We start from the raw sequence: 22,006 nt of genomic DNA, 5'->3' as shown, positions 1-22,006 counted from the left end.
TTATTTTAAAATTCATTGATTATTGAAACGTGCATACTTAAATTGCATATTGTGCGATAAAAATTATTTATAGCCCTTTTACAAAAATATTGTACAATACACGTTTCTAATCAGAATTTGACTATAGTGATAAATTCTTAAATTTGAAATAATCTACGTTTTTTATGATTTCCGTCGAAGTGACTCTGGCGATGAGTATAAAAGAATTGAGTGAAATTGCAGTAATCACAGTAGTTTGACTGCATAAAACCAATCAACATGAAATTCTTAGTTGTCTTAGCTTTAGCCGTGGCTGTTGCCAGCGCCTCTCCGGTCTACGAAAAGACCGCTTTCATCGAGGACTTGCCTGCATCTCCCGTTTTGGATGGACGCATCACCAATGGGGATAATGCCTGGGATGGCTTGCTGCCTTACCAAGCTGGTCTGCTTTTGCAGAAAAGTTTCGGCACGTACTGGTGCGGTGGATCTTTGATTGGTACCAACTGGGTGCTGACTGCCGCTCATTGTACGGATCAGTAAGTTTAAAGTAAACTCAATATTAATTTTAACTTTTGATTTATTATTTATTTTATTCGTTGCAGAGCTGAGGCAATCACTGTATATTTGGGCAGTGTGGTGCGTTCCAATGGAAACCAATATGCCACTACCATTCACTCCGCAGATATCCACCAGCACCCGAATTACAACTCGCAAACTCTTAATAACGACGTCACCCTTCTTTGGATCCACTCTGTCTCCACTTCGGACAACATTCAACCCATTAGGTTGCCATCCTTCAACCAATACAGCAACTATGAAGGACAATGGGCTACCGCATCCGGATGGGGCACCACCTCGGGCAACAGCCAAGATCATTTGCAATATGTCAGTGTCCAGATTATCTCTAACAGTGAATGCGCTAGCGTCTATGGCTCGAGCACTGTTACCGACAACACCATTTGCATTGCCACTCCCAATGGCCGATCAACTTGCAGTGGTGACTCCGGTGGTCCATTGGCTGTCGACAACAACCAAGTGTTGGTTGGTGTAACCTCATTCGTTGCTGCTAACGGTTGCCAGGCTGGTCTTCCAGCTGGTTTCCAACGTGTTAGCCAACACTTGGACTGGATTCGAGGTGTCACTGGCATCGCTTACTACTAAATTTTTGTCTGAAAAATAATAAAGTTGAATAAAAGGAATAAACCAAGTTTTTTGTTTATGAATTTGTGATTATGCTGCGAATAGCTTGTGAATGAGTTTATTATATCTATGAGTAAGTTGGAATGTCCGATGAATTTTTGTATTGTCGCGAATGTGTAAAATGTTAGATTTTTTGATTGTTGTGAACTATGTAGATTCAACAATGGTTACCGTTTATTTAGAGATATTGGTTATTGCCCAAAGCCATGCAAATCGATGCAGACACATATCTCACCCCATGTGCTCAATTACTTGATTTAACAAGTAAAATAAAGATAAATAGTAAATAATTGGCTTGTACACTTCTGTTAGGTGTTTGGCGGAGCTCTTCTTCCTATTTGTGGCATATGTTTTTATGATGCTCCACAAATGGAGGGGCCTGCTGTTTTAAGCCGACTCCGAACGGCAAATGGGTTTTTATGAGAAGCTTTTTCATGACAGAAATATACTCGGAGATTTGCCATTGACTATTGACCGTTCTTAGTAAAAACCTTTTTCTGTTATTAAACGCGCGTTGAAATTAGGGATTTTTGCTGTATCAGTATAATACGTGCTTTAATAATGGAAGTACTTTGGCACACGGGAAAATCCAATTGCCCAATTGCTTTTCACTGTGGGAAAGGTTTTTCTCCATCATCAACAATGTTTCTGAAAACACAGTAGCTGAAAATCCCTCCGTCACCTCTCCTACAATGTCGTCCTCTATCAACAAATATAAGTTTTTCATTGGGATCTGCCATTGCCAGAAGCACAACGTTATAAAATTTGTAATAGTTTTAGTGTAGCGATTGACACACCTCAAAAGGGCCATGGCAATATGTTTGCCACCCAACCTACTTATCGAATGTGAAAACTTCAAAAATCGCAACCGACTTTTCATGATACTGTCCCGCCTTTGCCAAAACTCGTTATCGTTGTCTAAACTCTTACCTTTCTGGATGTCTGGCATACCAATAATCCGTAGCCATCCGCAATAGCTCATCTTATAAAATATTCGGGAGGGAAATTGGTTTCATTGGGAATGGAAATTAGAGAAGGAACTTTAGTCCAAACTAGGGGTACCACAAAGGTCTTTGTGACCCCTCTACACTCTTAAGCCCAAATAAGCTTCAGCGTTTCTGACGAGCTACCTATCTACTTTAGAGTAGTTGGCTAAATGAAAATCCATAGGAAATTTTAGAAGTTTTCGGCAGCAATTTCGAAAATGGTATCATATAGCATATAAATATTTAACCAGTCAGCAGCCAGTTGAGTACCATCAGAAAGACTATTACCAAAGGATTACGAGTATAAGCATTAAATCAGCAGGGCAACATATCGCAACTGACATCAATTCTGCTAAAAGACCTATGAGTTGTTAACATACAGGGAATATACTTATGTATATATAATATTTATCTAATATTCAGTAATTAGGAGAGCGAATTCCTACATATTCATATGCTCACAATTATTCTCTTCACAGGTAAACGGCAGAAAAACCCTTTTGGAGTCTCTTAGAAAATAAGGCATTCTGGTGCTATGGGAGTTCTAATAAGACACTCCTTAATGAGAATACATATGAAAAGTTGGGCGTAGCCTAATTGAGATGCTGTAAAGGAAGACAAGAGTTAAGAAATAATTTCACACCTTTTATGACATAGTAAAGTTCATGACCTTCTGATGTTAGCAGTCATAATACGTGTTTGTTCAAGGCCGACAGTGACACAGAGTTCCATCGGACAACATTTCCTTCTTTGTTGGGCCGTTGTATTTACGTCGACAAGACTTGTCACATTAAAATTTAAAAAATATATTTAAAAAATCCGAATAAAATTTCAAGCATGAAAATGCATATGTACTCGTATGTATGCCTGAGAGCGTGTTTATGTGAGTCGAGTACGCCACCATACAGCCAAATATGTAATAAAGTTATATTGAGTGGCAAAATCTTATTTGTGGTGGCACCTGGTTATGAAATTATACTGGTTTCTGTGTGTAGAAGCTTGCAGGATACCATTGTGTATGTTAATATAATATATGTATGTGCTTATGTTCCTTGAATATTAATGCGATGAAACTATTTAAGCAATGCACGAATTCTCTTACAACATTGTCCTTAACATTTATGGGACACGCTTGCATCCAATACATAACCCTGCAGGAAAAATTTGAACAAGTGAAAACATTTTTTAGTTTAGTAGTAGGTAATAAAGCAAGATCTACTCCATTGTAGTTGGCACAACTTGGGTTTTTATGTTAGAGCTTTGACATTACTTAGACCAACCTCCCATACCAGCATCACGTGTTTCTGGTTAGCTTCAACTTTACTTAAACTATAGAAAATAGAGAGCTGTTGGTTTGAGATTCGTAAGTTTCTTTCTCTTTAATGCTGAAAAGTCTCGTACGGCTAGTGGAGTTGCATATGCGTCAGAAGTCGCTGAAGGTTCACCACTCTCTCCATTTCAGCATGCCAATCAAAGCGGAAAATCCTGTGAGTTGGCACTGCAAAACCTTGTTGCTAGGATAGAGCTGGCCATCGACAGGAGGGACTACGCTATGGGTATCTTTTTAGACATAGAGGGGGCGTTTGGTAACAGACCCTTCGCTTATGAACATCTGTACAAAAGTGCAGAAAAGTCTGGATATGATTGACACTTGGGGCTAGTGGGCTATCGGCAAGCCCCACCAAAACTGGTATTGTCCTCTTTACCTGAAGGAGGAAGCTTGATGGACTCATTCTGCCTAAGCTAAAAACAGTCACAAAGCAGCTATCCAAAAAAATCAAATATTTTGGAGTCACACGTTGAAGCAAAGACATCCAAAGCACTGACATCTTTCTGGCAGTGCAAAGGTGTCTTTTTTATGATTTTTTTTAAAAGGCTGAGTATTAGGTAGGTAGGTAAGATGGCAAGAGTACCCCAGGTACGCTACAAGTAGCACTTACGTGCCGTTTTGATACCATAGAGTGGACCACTACCTGTGAAAGGATTAAGGAAGGAGATAAGACCGTCTACAGCCATCCAGTGCTGTTGATGTAGCGGAGGAGAGAAAAGGGATCTAGGCTGGAGAATTTCGTCAAGTCATCCCCAAAGGGAACGCTGAGGAATCTCAAGCGCCTAGCCGCCAAAGCCGGACATCTGCAGAGAAAGTGTACCACAGTCTCTTTCTCTGTAGGATCCCCACAGCTTCTGCAATAGGGGTTGTACGGAATTCCAAGCTTCTCCGCGTGAGTGCCGATCACCCAGTGGCCAGTAATCACCGCGATGAGTTTGGAAATTGAGTGGCGGGGGGTTCCCATCACCTTAAGCGTTCTGTTTATGTCATATTGAGGCCATAGTGCTTTTGAAATGGCACATGATGAGACAGACTTCCATCTGTCTTGCGCTTTTCTTAGAAAGAAGTTGTGTAGTTTCCCTTTAATGACGGCCAAGGGGATACCGATGTCTGAGAAGAGGGCAGCTGGACTCGGTTCTGCCGCCCCCTTACTGGCAAGTTCATCGGCAATTTCATTTCCCTCTATATTCCTGTGCCCAGGAACCCAGATGAGGGAGATGTTTCCTGCCCGTTCGAGGCGTTTAAGTTCCTCCTTACAGGAGTTTACGAGAAGAGAGCTGCAATGCGGCGACGACAGTGCCTTGATTGCAGCTTGGCTATCGGAAAAAATTTTTAAGTCTCCCTCCCAACAGCGATCCTGAAGCATTTTGCATGCCTGCAGGATCGCGAAGACCTCTGCTTGAAAGACGCTGCTTGTCTCCGGCAGTTTATAGGAGACCGAGATGTTGGCTGATTTGGAGTAGACCCCCGCTCCCACTCCAGACTCCATTTTGGATCCGTCAGTGAAAACAGAGGCATCTATGTCCGCAACAACTCTCCCCTCTTTCCAATCTTGCCTGCTCGGAAAGATAGCCCTAGCGCAACCCTCAAAGCACAGTTTGCGGATGGAGAGGTCGGTGCGAATATCAGAGAAGGAAGGGGAGATCTGCTTCAAGATGCTGCTATGCCCAACAGGGAATTGTCTCCAGAGGCCAAACTCCCTCAGTCTGATAGCACTCTGAGCAGCAATGGATTTAACTTGCAGATCCACAGGAATTAAGTGGAGTATAACGTTGAGCGCAGCGGTGGGACATGTTCTGCAGGCACCAGTGGTGCCCACACATGCAGTTCTCTGCACTCTCTCTAATTTAGTGAAGTTGTAGCCCTTCTGAAGAGCTAACCACCAAACTAGGCAACCGTATGTCAAAATTGGCAGAACCACTAAGTTGTACATCCAGAGTACGACACGTGGCTTGAGGCCCCATTTTTTGCCGAACATAGATTTACAGGCATAGAAGGCTATATTAGCCTTCTTAACTCGATTTTCTATGTGCAGCTTCCAGTGGAGCTTGGGGTCAAGTATTACACCAAGATACTTGACTTCCGATGAGAGTGTAAGACACTGGTTATTAAGTCTAGGAAGCTTAAACAGCGGAGGCTTGTGTTTTCTGGTGAATAGCATCAACTCCGTTTTGTCAGAGTTGACTCTGAGACCGCAACTGGCGGCCCACCTGCTGAGTGTAGCCAGTGCACCTTCCAAAATTTCAGCCATTACTGATGGGAAGGGACCTGAGACCATCAGGACCAAGTCATCGGCATATGCCACCACCTTTACCCCCCCCCCCCCCCCCCCCCCCCCCCCCCTGTTTAAACGAGTTAAGGCTTCATCTACAGCTACTAGCCAAAGGAGGGGCGAGAGGACGCCGCCCTGCGGTGTGCCCCTATGTACGAATCTGGTGATTCTAGCCCCTCCTGCCACCGCATTTATTTCCCTACCACCAAGTAGGGACGAGATCCAGCGGTAGATAGGTGTTTCTACCCCTAGCCTGCTTAGAGCCGTGACAATTGACTCCGCCGTAATGTTATTAAAGGCGCCCTCTATGTCTATAAAGGCCGCCAAAGTGAATTGTTTCCCCTCCAGAGATTTCTCTACAGTCCCTACTACCTCATGTAAGGCTGACTCGGTAGATTTCCCTTTTCGGTAGGCGTGTTGGGCTGGAGAAAGTCTGGTTTCACAGTGCTCTCGGATGTGACAGTCGATCACTCTTTCAAGCACCTTGAGAATAAAGGAGGTAAGACTTATAGGTCTAAAGTCCTTGGCCAGGACGTGGCCCCTCCTTCCTGCCTTAGGAATGAAGACCACTTTGGTTTTCTTCCAGCTAGCAGGAACGTGGTTCAGCGAGATACACGCCGAGAAGATCTTTTGAAGAACGGGAACCACCACGGTCTTAGTCTTCTGAAGCATTACTGGCATGATACCATCGATGCCTGGAGATTTGAAAGGGGAAAAACTCTCGATTGCCCAGTTTATTCTGTTGACGGACAAGACCGGTGCCGGGGGCATCACAGGTGACCCCTCCTGCCGCTTCGGGTCTTCGTTACAGACCGGATCAATAGAGTTTTCCGGGAAATGGGCATCAATAAGGATTTTTAAGGATTCGCCTGCAGATTCAGCCCACTCCCCGTTCTCTCTTTTGACAAGAGTTTTACAGGAGTGGTCCTTGGATAGGATCCTGCTGAGTCTGGCCGAGTCTTTTACGGATTCGATGGATTCGCAGTACTCTTTCCAAGAGTTGCGCTTCGCATCTCTAATGGCTTTCTTATAAACTTTCAAAATATCCCGGTAATCTTGAAAGTTCCTTGTTTGATAACATTTGTTGAAGACTCTCCTAACCTTCTCTTTCAAGTCGGTCAGCGTGTTGCTCCACCAGGGAGGAAAGTCTTTCTTGCTAAAGGATACTGGGCAGGCTACTTTGAAGGCAGTCTGATAAGACCCTTCTAAGTGTCTAACTTGCGCGTCCAGTTGTTCCTTAGTGGTAGTCAAGAACTTACTCCTATTCAGCTGCCTGCAGAAAACCCTGTGGAAAAGAGACCAGTCTGTTCGTTTAGGGTTTCTGCGGGGTAGCAAGGTCTCCCGAATGAAATCGATTTCGTAGAGGATCAACCTGTGGTCCGAAAACGAGTTCCTCTAGGAGACCGTCCAATTTTCAACCCTAACAGCAGATGAGTTCGTAGAAAGAGAGATGTCAAGAACTTCCTCCCAACCGTTTGATGTTCCCGATGCCGGGAAGACAAAAGTTGGGGTGTTGCCCTTGTTACAGATAAGTAAATTACGGCTTAGTATAAAATCAAAAAGAGACTCACCCCGTTCATTGATCTCGCTGCTGCCCCAAATGGTGTGTCTGGCATTGGCATCGCATCCGATCAGGATGTTCTCCTTCTTGGGCAGAAGAGTATCCACTAGATGCTGCAACTCCTCAGGAGGCGCCGATCTGTCGTGGGCCATGTAGGCAGATACCAGGCAGAAGCAACTGCCACTGGATGGTTCCACCCTGACCGCAGTCACATCCGGTGAACTGAAATTAGATAGCAAAAAGGCATTAATTGTGTTCCTTACTAGGATACAGGCCCTAGGCTTACCATCAGTATGGACATAAAAGAGGTCATAGGATCTGTCTTTCAGTCCCATGATTTTATGCTGCCAGATCCAAGGCTCCTGTATCAGGCAGACATCTATGTCCTCCTCCCGGAGGGTGACTCTTAGGTTATCTGTGGCTAGTTTGGAATGACGAAGGTTAATTTGTAATACTTTTAACAGACTGTTCAAAAGTGTTACTTACCTTTATGACTGCTCCCCCAGTTCGGAATCTGCGTCCGTCCCAGACAGCCGCAGATCGTCGAGCAGCTTCTTGGTGTCATCCCCCAATTTCTCCAGGTCATCGTCCAGGGCGACAGAGGCGGGGAAGACCTTCACTTTGGCCAACCTGAGGCCAAAGCGAAGTTTGAACTGCTGTTTTTCGAGAGCCTCCAGCGACTCGCTGTTAATCAGCAGTAATATGGCTGAGCTATGCTGCTGAGGTTCTTCTACTTTGATGACTGACCAGTCATCCATAGGAACCTCAGGATTCTGGAGCTTGAGACACGGGACAATTTCCGAACTGTCCAGCTCCATTTTCGGCAGCCAGATTCTGGCTCGTGGTCGCCTAGGAATTTCTGAGGCAGGGATGAGCTTTAGCGAAAGCCCCTCCCAGGCGTTGCTAACCGTAGCAAGGCTCTTCTCCAGAAATTCCTTCGAGTACTGGTTGGCACATTTAATCACCCTACAGCCCCGACAGATTTCGCCCGAGTCGAAGAGAGGTGCTGGCCCTTTTTTGTCCATGAGGTGTCTGACGACCATCCCCGATAGCCGTCCCTCAATGGCATCCCAAAGGGGTAACACCGCTCTTCCACTTTTGGTTTTTGCGTCCACGAGGGCAACTTGGAGATGGTCTCTGGCCACCTCACTATAAGCCGCCCTCGAGGCCGCGCCTGCCGCACTGGTTGAAGGGCCCCCAGCCCCCTGGGTTGAGGAGTGTTTGCTCCTTTTGGCCACACGTTCACTCACATCCTGTGAGCGGTTACGTTTGGCCGAGCTCCGTGCCGGTTTTGGCTGTTGTTGTGGTTGTTGTTGTGGCTGGATTAATTTTGCTGCAGACGCGGCCTCGTACTCTCTGATCGCGGCCTCGTACTTCACCCGGTCCTCGGCGTCCCGCTCGTGCGCTTTACCGGCTTGTTCATTCTTGGCAATCTTTGCCAGAATGAATTTCGCCCTCAGGTAGCGCGCTTTGAGCAGGGTACCGGACGACTTCTTCTTCTTTTTGGTGACCTTCGCAGAGGTCGCCGGGGCATTGCCAGGGGTCACCTTGGCGGCCTTACCAGAGGCCCCCAAGGAAACCTTTCCAGAGGCCGCCTTGATTTCCTCACCAGAGGTCGTCTTGGTAGCCGCCTGGAGAAGGCTTGGTCGTAGAAGCGGGGTACTATGTTTAGCACCGCTCGAATGTGGCTCGACGATCGTTTCCTGGCTGGAGGCCAGAAGATCGTCCTCGGAGAGAGTGCCCAGCACACTCTTCGTCAACTCCTTTTCTACTTCGTTTGTTTTTTTATTTTTCTGTTCAGATTCCATTTGCTAGTTGGTCCCACGAGTAGGCACGGAAGGGGTGGTCCGCCACGGCAGAGCCGGCATGCCGTGGTAAGGCGCTTAATACAACCGACCTAGCCTGGGCGTCGGAGGGGACCGTTAAAGACTGGTTGTTTAGACACTACCAGCCATGCAGCTCTCGGCACGGGTACCTCGACACCTTAGCTTAAAGTGCTGACAAGGATATACCGCCTTGTCACCGGTCGACAGAGCCTCGTTAGCGAAAACAGGGAGTACCAAGTCCAGGGCATCAGGTCCTGGACAGTGGGTAGAGGTTGCCAATTGGAGAGGAGTGGCTATATTGTTCGCATCACTTTCCCATTTACCCCCCATTAGTATGAGTATTACTAATATAACTCTTTTTATGTGCTCTTAAGTAAATTATTTTAAGCTCATCTTTAGAAACTAAGTTTAATAATATTTTTCAGAATTAAGTCGCCAAAGGCTGGAAAAACTATGAAAGAACACTTAAAATTCAGAAAAGATCATAGCGCAGGAAGAAAAAAAACTTTAACAGTTTCGCATTCTTGGGGGGAAAAACGCCGGGGAAAATGACAGACATTTCTTCATATTACTTATTTCTTAATTTTTCATATGGACAAGGTACGTAACAGTCTTTGCTCTTGCTTCCATACTTTATAGATTTTTCTTTTTGTATGACCATCGTTAGGCTGGGCTTTTTCTGGATATGGATATTCCATTACTTTTCCGGAGCCCTTACTTCCAGTGCCCTCCCTTTAGAGCATATTCGAATTTCTTCAAACCGGCAAATTTTCCTACGGGGATACACAGTTCAACAATGAACACATTTAAAGCTAAAAAGGGAAAGTAAACAAACGTTTTGGACATTTCAAAGTAACTTTGCTGCCTTAAGCTGTCATCATACATTGCAAGAAAGTATTCTTGGACTTCTTATGCTGCACAAAATGTTTACTTTCCCTTATGAACATCTGGAAAAGTAGTTCAAGAAATTACTTTCAAACTTTTCGAATGCAAAAAAAAATTATGTTTTTTTCTTTGAGCGATCTGCACAAGTAAGAACTCACTAGCTTCATCAATCATTTATCCAATTTTCGAAATACTTCAGCTGGGTTAACTGGTTGAAAGGATTTTTCTTATCACTTCTGTCAACACCTTTAGCCTGAGCATTGTTTTTGGACTTAATGAAGGTACGTGTAAGTGTTAGTTTCTTTGTGTTCTTCATTACTCGGCCACATACATACAATTTTTTTTGGTGGGTTGGTTGGTACTTCGGAAGCTTGGCATGCCTGCATGTGTATCTTTTCTGGCAAAGTGTATTTGTTTTTCTTATTGTAAGGGTGAACTATTTCGATGTGCTAATATGCCTTGCCTCTAGATATTCACCTTTCGAGCTCTGACTGCCCTTGCCTAATACGTATGTTGTTAAAAATTGTTTTTGCATGCACAGCACGTAAAATGATTTGATTTCAATTTTCCAGATTCAGCTTGTGTCAAATGATAATGTTTACGTATTTCCAAATCATTTCACTAAAGTGCTTTGTTTATTTTTCTCACAGCATTTTTTGTATATTTTGGTTTTTTCTCTGCTACTGAACGGGAATGTTTGTTTTCTTTGTTAATCTTTATATAGAACATGCATAGCTCTGCATAGTAGGAAACGATCGGTTATGAATACTAATATGGAATTGGTACTTGATGTTTTTTGTTTTTTGTGCTAAGTTTAAGAATACACCGCTTATTAAATAGGAGGTAGGAGGGGCGAAATTACAAGTGCATTAGTCATCTATTCTTTTAAAACGTATGCAAGTGCTATTTAAGCCACATTCAATAATTAAATACAATATCTTCGCAGAGTTAGGCCTTAGCTATATACCAGGTCAGTCCATAAGTTCGTGCATATTTTACTAATAATTTCACTTTCGTAAGATTTTTGCATACAAAAAATTATTCGCGGAATATAATGGAACTATTTATATTTTCTTTGATATATTGTGCATTCAACAAATGATTTTAATCGAAGCACGTGTTGTTAAAAAATAAAATGGAATCTTCGAACGCGTATAAGAGGCATATTTTGTATTTTTTTTATAAAAGTGTTAAAAATGCTCAACTGCTGCTTCAGAAATAAACACTGTTCACGGAGAGGATACCGTGAGTGTAAGGACTGCGCAAAAGTAGTTTTCAAAATTCCGAAGTGGTAATTGCGAGTGGAGGATGCACCGCGCTGGGTGTCCTAAGGTCTTTAACTCCGACCTCTTGCTCGAACTCGTGGAAGCTGAGCCAAATTTGACAGCCGATATGATAGCTCAGAGGTTAAATTCATCGCATGGAATAGTTCAGAGGCACCTGGTTCAGTTGGGAAAGGTTTCAAAGCTGGGAAAATGGGTTCCGCATAGACTTTCCGTCGCCAACCTTCAGCAGAGAGTGAATGTGTGTTCTCAGCTGCTGCAACAGCTTGAAAATGAAAGTTTTTTGAACCGTATCGTTCCGAATTAGCGGAATTGGATCGTATTTAGACGCCATCAGTTCAACTATCTGTGGACTTTGCAAGAAGCATCGAAAACAGACTATCTGCTTCCCAAGATAGATCTGAAAAGGGTGTATAAAATACGAATACTTGACAAGAAGGATTGGCAGACCAGAGTCATATCAGATTATAGTGGTCACCATATTTATACTGACTCAAAGATGGACAATGGCACTGAACCGGGATTGTACTCAGAACAATAATGTTTAAATTGCTCCTTAAGACTTCCAGACTGCGGTAGCGTCTTCCAAGATAAGATCTAGGCTATAGACAAAGCAGGGAAAACAATAAGACCGTAGGACTTATCTCCAGCAAACCTTGCCATTTTTGTTGATAGTCAAGCAGCGATCAAAGAAAGAATGCAGGGGTCGCTCTCGCTCTCGCTCATTCTACACTACAACACCACACTTTGTTGGGTTCCCGGCCACTCTGGAATGGAGGGAGATGAAAGAGCGGATGAGTGTGCAAGAAAAGGCTCTGAGCTTGACCTTCCGAAAGTGGTAGAGGACGTAAGCATTCCACTAATCGAATTAAACACTGCGGTTGATGTGAGCGTAATCGCGAAAACTACTAACTGCAGGGTATAAAAAAAACACTCTGGCCAAAACTCACAGGCCAGTAGAATGGGTATACTTCGCAATGACTTCTGCAGGATGAAGAAGAAATTGAGTCGGTACGATACCTACTTTGTAAATGTCCTGCACTTTAATCTTGGCGATTATTTCTTTGATTCCCTGGGAAATTTACAAAATGTCTCACTGGAGTGACTAGTTACCTTCTGAAAAATATCAAAGTGGTTTAAGCAACTTGATAGTCGCAGAAAACAACAAAACTGTGTACGTTAAGAAATATTAATATATCTCCAGAAATATTGGAAATATAAATAAAGAAACCGGTGTAATGCCAACCTCGCTAATAAAAGTATGCGACATTAAAGTTCCTTCCAGTAGATCTGCAAGCAGGATATATTGCTAGCAGTGTGCTATTAAGGTTGAACACCTTAAGTAAGTGGTGAAACATGGACTACGGTCACAGAAAGGTCCTAACTGGTATTTCGGAGCTTCCCGGACTGGTGAACTATGCGCCACTCCCTACAATTGCCATTACGTTCACGATCTTACTAGGAATGAGTGGGAACGGGGCGTTGTAAGACGGGGCGAGTCCATCTGTGTATAAGTACATACTAGAATATACGTAGATGTATATTCCGAATATCTGGGGATTTCCTTCAGCTTTCGGCCCACCGACTACTGCAGTGTCTTTCAGGCTGAACTGATGGCAATAATAAAAGCCGTGACACTGGTACAGTGTGACGATAGCTATGTGGCGATAAAATCCCTCAGAACGGAATCGACACGTCGCATAGTAGCCATGAAATGCCGCATATCATTTAACGAGATGACTGAGTCATTTCATCTAAAGGCAATATGGGTTCCTAGCCATTGCGACATCGAGCAAAACTTCTGAGCCGAAGAACTATAGAAACTTGCATACGTATATATGGACGGTGATATAAACATTTCTTTACAGCTCCGTGACCTACTTATTTTTGAGAAAATTGTAGGACCAGCGAATAAAAAATAGCTTAACGACCTACCTGAAAAATCACCTAACAATTGTGCCCGTCTCTGAATGCTAAATGCACAGAATCTCTGTTAAGCAAAGTAAGCATAGTTTAAGCACAGTAATTCCGTTATAATGGCACATTGCCTAATAGGCAGACACGCCCAGAGGATGGGCGTGCAGATACATGAAGTAGAGATGATCTCATACCTAGATTCACCAGTTTACGTAGACAATTTTTTAATCAGTTGGGAGTTCTCAGTACAGTGAAAATTAAGGATCTTCCAAAATTTTTGAAAGTTCACACAAGTTCTGAGCGTTTCCCATAATGGGCAACCGCTACAAACTAAACTAAACTAACTTCAAATCTTCTCTTTCTCCTGGTTGTATTTGGAGTGCAAAAAAACAGCGGTAAATCGAACGAAATTGCGTCTGTTTAATTCTACTGTATTGTTTGTTTCCTTGTATAGGTGTGAGCCTTGGAATATTATTAGCCTGTTATTCTTCGTTAATCGTTGACTTCGCTGAATTCCGTTCATAAACTGACTCAATAGATCCTTATGCTCCAAAACTCGATGCACGCCGAGATCTTTTAAAGCAAGTGATCATGAATTTTCAAACACTTTGCGAAAACTATCGAAGGTCATTGCAAGAAAAGCCTTCGAATGTCAAGAAGGAGAGATGTTGACAAGCCAGTCCAAATCTGGTGAAGGCAACTGGGCCTTGTTATCAGAACAGCGGTAAACAACTTGGAATGAAAAAGGACTTAAATTGTGTTTATTTAAAGAAGTAAATTACTCATATTTTCCCTATTGTTTTTGCTATCTATTTAAGCTGTCTTAAGAGAAAAGATTTCGCATATAAAAATTACGAAAAAAAAATTACGAGTTTTGCTAAATAACCATTTCGTTATTTTTACTGAAATAAAATAAATTTTTGATTACAATCTTCAATATTATTTTAATTCTTCATCTATTGATAAGGTTTAATTTTGCTTTCACTCTAATTAATATTTTCATATTTTTCACCGCACAAGGCATCCGCTTTGATTTAGTTTGCGAGCTCACCAGTAGTAGTTTTGGCTTTGTAGCTTTTCGCTCACACGCAAATCGATTTGCAGGAAAAATAGAAGTTCAAAATAACGGGATAAAATGCAAATCGTATAACGCGATGGGCCATAGTTATCTACAATTGGGTGGCTTTTTAGGGGCTTGAGAACTTGAATTGATAATACAAAAGAGAAATATTGTTGGAATGAATTTTTTATTACATGGCATTGAATTGGTTTTTAAGCGCTTTATATGGCAAGTTGCGCCGTCTTGTTGGAACCAATTATAATTTTTTTTGTAATAAAAATTCAGTCAGCATGGCTCGATAGCGCTCGCTATTCACCGTAAGGGCAGCTCCTTCCTCGTTTCGACAGAAACTCCGCCAGTGCTATACGAACTTCGCGAATAGATAAATTTATTTCAAAGTAAATTTCCAAAATTTGAAAGCGTTTTTCTGATGTTAAACTATTCATGATGACTTGCCAAACCTTATTGAACAGAAATGTCAACACAGTTTGTTATTCTCAGCTCTCAGTTATCGACATCGATAGTTTTTGTGGAACTAAAAAAACACCCCGTACATGTGCACTGCGCTATTCAACTTCATTTTCTCACTCGTGTTGCCACTCAAACAATTTTCGCTGTTTTTTGCAAGCTGAGTAACAGCGCCGATAATAGCCACAAAAGCGGAAAGCAAAACTCAAATGCGCTACATCCAATTTGCAACTCAGAGCGACGCATTCGCAGAATTTTTCTGTAGCTGCTAGCTCGCTTTACATATTTGCGTGTAGTTTCCTTTTGGTGCTTTTTTTCTTGATTTACTAACTACATAGCTCGCTTCCTTGTAAATTCGCTTTGATGTTGTCAATCAGCCAGCTTCGGCTTCGCCATTATTACCAACTTTAACTGGCATTTATGCATTGACGCTGATGCACTTAGCGCAGTTGCTGGATAAAGATGAAAATGGGATTTTACTGTTGTAGTTTTTTTTGTTGAATTCGCATGAAGGCTGCAGAATTTGCATTATTTTATAGCTTTTTGCCTTTGGAGGCTGCAATTTTATCCATACACTTGTGGACACATAATGAAGTTTCTGTAACTTTTTGTAATGTTGGGAAAATTGTTCATGCTAAGTTTTTCTTGGTTAATTTTTTATAAAAATATAGTTCATTGCACAGTAAAAGCTTTATAAATAAAACTAATAAATGTTGTACAAAATTTACATTTGTTGACAAGAGACTCTGCAGTCAAAATAATTTGTTTGCATCTCATTAAAACATCGCATTGGTTGCAGGTGAGCAGTAACAGTATTTGGCAACGTAAGAAAGCTTAAGTTTTACTGTCTCAGATGGCAAAAGATGGAGCCTTTGGCCTAGAGTTGTTTTTTGGCTATATAATACCTACACTTGGGACAGGGCTTGGTGAAGTTGTAAATGGAGTCCGAATTCTTTGACATAAGCCTCATCTGGGTTGCTGGTCACAGCGACATTGCGAGAAACTGTGAGGCAGATGAGCTGGCTACACAAAGGACATGGTGATGGTAATTTCCTCGCGAAGGGAGAGAATTGGGATCCTTCTACCTACCTTCGCACCAACTCAGCGAGCGCTGGGCAAATACACAAACTTGCAAAGTCGCGAAATGCTTCTGGCCACGTGTGGATCGGGGGCGCTTGACCGACCTTTTGAGGTTGACAAAACCTCAGCTTTCGAATCTCGTGGATTTCCTCACAGGGAATTGTGCGCGAGGAATGCATGCTGTGAGACTTGGAATAATATCGAGTCCTTTTTGCGTCGGGTGTATGGAGGATGAAGTGGAATCATTTCAGCACGCTCTCCTTAGCTGCCCTGCTCTGGCAGGGCTAAGATCTAGGCATCTTGGCTCTTACTTCTTTGCTAAGAGTGCTGATATAGCTGGCGACGACACTAAAAATCTGATGAATTTCATCAGCAGCACAAAGCGGTTGACGCAAACGCAGCACAGTCCTCTTAACGATTCCACCCCCACCTTTTCCCGCCTTTTCCTTTCATCCCATCGGTTTCTTTCACCTTACATCCTTCGCAATGGTATCACAAAGAACGTATCCGTTTATTTTCGTCCAAGTATGCCCATTCCTTGGGCAACCATTTCAACCGAAACTAACCTACTGCCTCAGACAACAGATGTACTCAGACTTCAAATTCTTAGGGCTGTGGGGATTAGTTGGACCAATTGACGGTTTAGTTGATTTGCTAGGATTTTTGAGTGATTATGTGATTTGGTGAATAGCCACCAGTCCAGAGCTGTATGGAAGCTTAACTAGTAGTAGTCCTGGCCACGAAGTCTGATCAGAGACTTAAATCTGGTGCTACGGGCAACAGGAGCTCTTGCCCTGTTCATGAGGATGGCGCCTTGCTGGTTGTATTGTAACCAGGTGCGGGACACCATAGAACGTCAGAGGTTCAGATAGGCTTGAAGTCCCCCCAAGGTGGTTAGCGTGTCCATTCCACACTACCAATTTATGCTGTAAATGCTTTTAACATTTTGGGGCGCTGATCAACGTATTTATTCGATCCGTTGTGCTTTAGACCACCTTATTGTTAAACAGCCGTTGACAGGTACTTTCATAAGACACACCGGACACTGTCTCAGACCGCACTCAAAATCAAATGCAAATGAGTGGCTGCTTACGTTAACTCGCATACTGTAGACAAGCACCAACGTATTACAAAAATCTTTCTTAAGTACATATAATCAGGGAACACTGAGTGCATTTAGGTGAAATGAAGCGGGTCGCTGGAAAGAAAAAACTTATGATCACGCAAGTCTATTATTGTGAAAACTCAGTTAACCTCGGTGAGGACTGATTACATAGTCCCAACGGTAACTTTCAATAGGAATTTTGCCACTCTCTTTCCATCTAAGGGGGAATGCAATAAGGGATTCTAACTAAACAACTTCGATACTACAGTCTATATAGATGGCAGTAAAATGGATTGTGGAGTTGGTATATATTCTCATAGACTTGAATTGAAAAATCTGTGCGTCCCCTTTATATGAGTAGTGTCTTCCAGGCGGAAGTACTGGCGATTGGGGAAGCTTGTAGGCTACTAATCACAAATTTCTCTTTTAAGGGCAATACCGCTATTCTTTCGCACAGCCAAGCTGCAATCCAGGCACTAGATTCCCCTTACGACAACCTCTAAAGTAGTGGCGCAAAGTAGGAATATCCTCACCACCTTGGGTGAAAACCATAAAGTAACCGTAATCTGGGTCCCGGGACATCGGAACTCTGAAGGTAACGAAAAAGCAGATGAACTGGCAAGAGGGGGAATAACGTTTTTGAAGCACCGGTAATAACACCATTAGGTGCAGTCAAGAATGCAATTTCCCTAAAATACCTTCGAATCGCTGATTGTAGATGGTGAGACCAGACGAAATGTAAAGTCAGCAGGACGTCATGGCCCACCTACAACCTCAAGCAATCGTCGACATTGATAAACATGAAACGACGGCGCGCCTGAAGACTAACGGCACTCATAGCTGGCTTCTGGTCTATCGGAAAACAAGCCGCCAAAATGGGCATCCCTCACAACACATACTGTCACAGTTGCAAACAACCGGAAAAAAAGGAAATAATCTTCCATTTCCTCTGCGAATGCCCTGCCCTATGGAAGGACAGAATGTTAACCCTGAGCAAACCGCTGTTCGAGAGTCTCGAACAACTGTCTGACTTAGACGTCAACAACCTAATAAGGTTCCTAAACCGCTCAGTTGGATATAGTCTTGCTGTAAATAACTGTTAAACAAAATGGCAATGAGGATGTGTCAACAAAATGGTGCGGAAGCGCTAGTTGGATTCTGGATAACCACTCTAACCAACCAACATATAATCAGGAGCTCATATCGAAACTGAAATAATGCATTAACGCGGCACATAAAGAAGTGCCTCCCAATTAGAACAAGAGTCTCACAAGGCTCAATAAATTCATCAAAAGATGTTTAGTCGTAACATATTTGTGTGTGCTAACAAGCCTTACGAGCGACCAAACAGAAATAAATAAAGCCGTGAATGAGCTCGCCCAGAAACTCAAATACTACTGCCTTAATCCTTCGATCTCCCACTTTTCCTATTTTATATTAAAAGTTAAGATAGTTAAATATCCCATCTGCTTTCCTAAATGCATCCATATGCATATACACACACATATTAATGTGAATACGACGCATTTAGCTTGGCCTAACTTTCCACCGCCAGCAATTATTACTCACTCTATTTCGCTATTCATCATTTTGACTTTTCTCTTTAGTTCACTAATGACACCTTAATTACAAGTTACTTCATTCAACCCCTCCCCTCTGAACAACATGTGCATGACAACTCTGCTCGTCATGCAGCAGTAAACTTTCACTTTATCGCTCTCGGTTAGTTTTGCAGAATTTAAGTTCATATTTTTTGTATCTGTAGCACTTATAAATGGTTCATCCTGGGGTGATAGTTGAACGAGCAGGTACGTATTTTTGCAAAATTGTGTATATAGTTTGTTTGTTTGTGAGCCTAGTTGTAATAGTTTATTAAATTTACTAGCATAACGGACATGTTAATTATTTGAGTTTATGTATTTATTTTTATTAATTTCTTATCTGATCGCTGAGAAATGAATTCAGAATTACACGATTTTCTATAAAAAATATATTTTTTCTATATAAAGTGTCTTTTGAAATACGAGCTTTTTTTGTTCAAAACACGACTTTTAAAAATTATGTGTGACAATTGACATAATTTAAATGTAAACCCCGATCACACTTTCAGGTAAAATCCGCCAAACAGCCAAATCATGAATGCTGAATTGTTGAGAACGTCGAGATGCCAAAGGTAACATAAAAATGTACCATCCAGGAATATTTACTACTGATACCTAGGCAACATTTTTGAAAAAGCTTTTGTAAGAAAAATATGTTATCGTATAGTCTGTACCTTCAAAATATTATCAAAAAATATTATGGAATATAAATATTTGCAAAATTATTCTGAATTCGATTAAAAATATACCCGAAATTTGTTATATTTTATATCTTCCTTTTTATTGTATTATTTAATTTTTTCAATAAGTTTTGCGGTTCGATAAGAGAAACCTTCAAATGAAGGTATTTGAAGTTTCATTTTAATCTGTCAATTCAGATTTACAAGCCATTGTTTACGGGCCATTTATTATCGACATGCCACAGAATTTTCTACAATGGATAAAATTAAGCATCGTGCATTTTTTTTTTTTTTTAATTTGTGGAAGGCTTAAAAGCAAAGGAAATGTATGAGCACATTTTGAAGGTGTATAAGGACAGTAGAAAGATGGTATGCTGCATTTAAGCGTGGTGGTATAAGCCTTGAAGACGATCTACTTGTATATCAAGGACGTCCAAAAACAGCAACAACACCAGGAATCTTAAAAAAATACAGGAGTGACTGAAAGAGATTTAGTAGAAGTCCTAGGCATCTCATTGTGTGGTGTAAGCAATATTTTGAGTGAAGTATTGAGTCTCAGTAAGCTGTGTGCACATGGGTGCCGTATACGCTAACAATGGAACTAAAACACATTCGAATGAGACATTTCAGCAACATTTAGGGCATTTTCGAAAGGAACGAAAAAGAGAATTTTGTTCGTCAATTCTTCACTATGGATGAGACTTGGATCTATCACCATGATTCTAATCAAAATAAGTGGTGTGAACCTGGTGCTTCGGCTCCGAAACGCGGTCGTGTCCAGAAATCGGCCAAGAAGATGTTAGCTTTAGATTTAATGGAATATTATTGTAATCTTTTAGATCAGTTGCAGGAAACCATTTGTGAAAAAATACTATGTTTGCAAAAGAAAAAAGTTCGTTTCACTCAGGACAATGCACCATGTTAAAAGAGCATTTGCATAAAGTCTAAAATCCATGAACTAAAGTTCGAATTGTTAAATTGGCTTCTAGGGACTTCCATCTGCTTCCAGACCCAAAAAACATGCATGCTTGGAAAGGGGTTTTCATCAAATGATGAGGTCGTAACAACTGTGAATTAAGCGTATTTTACAGTGCTTCCAGGTACTCACTTCAGGGATGGAATTGATAAATTGGAATTTCTTTGGAAGACGTGTATTGATGTTCATGGGTACTATACTAAAAATAAATGTATTTCAAACCATAAAATTGCGATTTTCTTATCGAACCAGAAAACTTTTGTACCACCTAATATATATACATATGTAAATACCTAGTATATCTCTTTTCATGAACGACTGCTCAGTTTGGAATGCCCATTGTATGTATGTAGAAAATTTGTGCTTAGTCCTTTGTATTTTTTAAATCTATCTGTACAATCTATTCCAGTTAGAAAGTATTTGATATTAATAAAAATAGATAGGTTTTATTGCCACAAACCTTTAACACCTTTACTGTAGCGATTATTGTTATGAATTTGCTTTTTGTGTGGCTTTTTGTTTGTTACTGTTATTGTCTGCCCTTGTTGCAACCATTATTGCCCCAATAACAATCAGCCAATTGAATTGAACAATTGCTTTTGTATCAGCTTCCATTTATATTATAATATTGCTAAGAGTATTGTTATATTATTTTATTCGGAATGTGTGCTTGATAGGTGAGCGCGTTCATTGTGCTCGTATTAATGTCTGTGGTAAACGTTCGGAGTAATTGTATGTATATGTAAGTATGTTTGTCATTGACAACTGTAACTTTTGGAGTTCGGATATTTTATTTCCACTCATACATACTTCAATATGTATGTACGTTCTTTAATATAGACAGTATTGGATGTCCATTTTGTTGCTGTTGCGGGCATTTGGAATTACAATTCACTTGTGCAGTTAGATTGGTGAAAGTTTTTAGCCAATGAACTGTGAATTTTAGGAATTAGTTTTAGTGGTCTGCCTCTGATAGATTTTAAATAAATTTCCAAACTATGTGAAATATGGATTCCTAAATATGTACTAATAAATTGTTATAGGTACCTGTGCGTACTTGTAGCCAAGGATTTTATATTTATATTTCTTTTTTCAGAATGGTTTAAAATGGCATTAAATAATCGCTCAGAATGCTCAGAATGGTGAGAGCAAAAATTAATATTTAAAATAGTTTGAGGGGTTTGAAAATGGTCAAAATCGGCCAATAGTCACGCCCATCTCTCACGTAAAGAAACCATACTTCATATAACAAGTCAAATTTTAGTAAAATGCAATTTATACTGGGTATTAAATTTTAGAATGAAGCATAGCATTTTCTATAATATTTATTGTACCCGGGCCTAAATAAAACTTAACTAAAATGTGCGCTGGTTTATAAAGTTTGATCCAAACTGAATTTAGTACTTCTTTACTTGTTTTATCTAATTTTAAATTTTGGGTTAACACACATTTTTGTTGCACGTAAAGGATCTGCACTAAATGTTATGAGTTTTAATTCCGCTTTAATGCAATTCATTGGTGATTGCATGGAATTGTTATCCAGCCAATTAAACTCATCTATAATAGCAATAATGGAAGCAAATATGAACATAGTTTAATTGCACGAGTTTAGGGTATAAAAAATGAGGAAAATTTATTAAGGAATTTAATTTGTTTTGCTTTTATTTAAGGTGGAATTGCGATAGTAGTTACTCGCCGCGTATGCCCGAAGTAAAAGCATATTGGCATTGCACGCATTTATTATAAAGGGTGACCAGATTGGAGGCACTTCTTCCAATAGGGGTTTTTTTACGGATT

The 22,006-nt window shown here is 41.1% G+C and overlaps 1 protein-coding gene across 1 annotated transcript; it reads left to right on the top strand.

Moving 5' to 3' along the window:
- The first annotated feature begins 249 nt into the window (after positions 1-249).
- LOC129242675 (serine protease 1-like) lies at positions 250-1,140 on the top strand. Its single transcript, XM_054879461.1, has 2 exons — positions 250-515; positions 582-1,140. The coding sequence occupies exons 1-2, from the start codon at positions 259-261 to the stop codon at positions 1,138-1,140; spliced, it is 816 nt and encodes a 271-aa protein (XP_054735436.1). The 5' UTR covers positions 250-258.
- The last annotated feature ends 20,866 nt before the right edge of the window (positions 1,141-22,006 follow it).

Source organism: Anastrepha obliqua, chromosome 3, assembly GCF_027943255.1.
Source record: "Anastrepha obliqua isolate idAnaObli1 chromosome 3, idAnaObli1_1.0, whole genome shotgun sequence".
Taxonomy (NCBI): Eukaryota; Metazoa; Arthropoda; class Insecta; order Diptera; family Tephritidae; genus Anastrepha; species Anastrepha obliqua.
This window is presented reverse-complemented; position numbering and strand designations above follow the sequence as displayed.

What these genes read in the sequence shown, in the direction of transcription:
- LOC129242675 (XM_054879461.1), top strand. Translation starts at nt 259, where the DNA reads ATGAAATTCTTAGTTGTCTTAGCTTTAGCCGTGGCTGTTGCCAGCGCC. An exon ending in GCCGCTCATTGTACGGATCA is followed by an intron (nt 516 to 581) that starts GTAAGTTTAAAG and finishes TATTCGTTGCAG; the next exon opens with AGCTGAGGCAATCACTGTAT.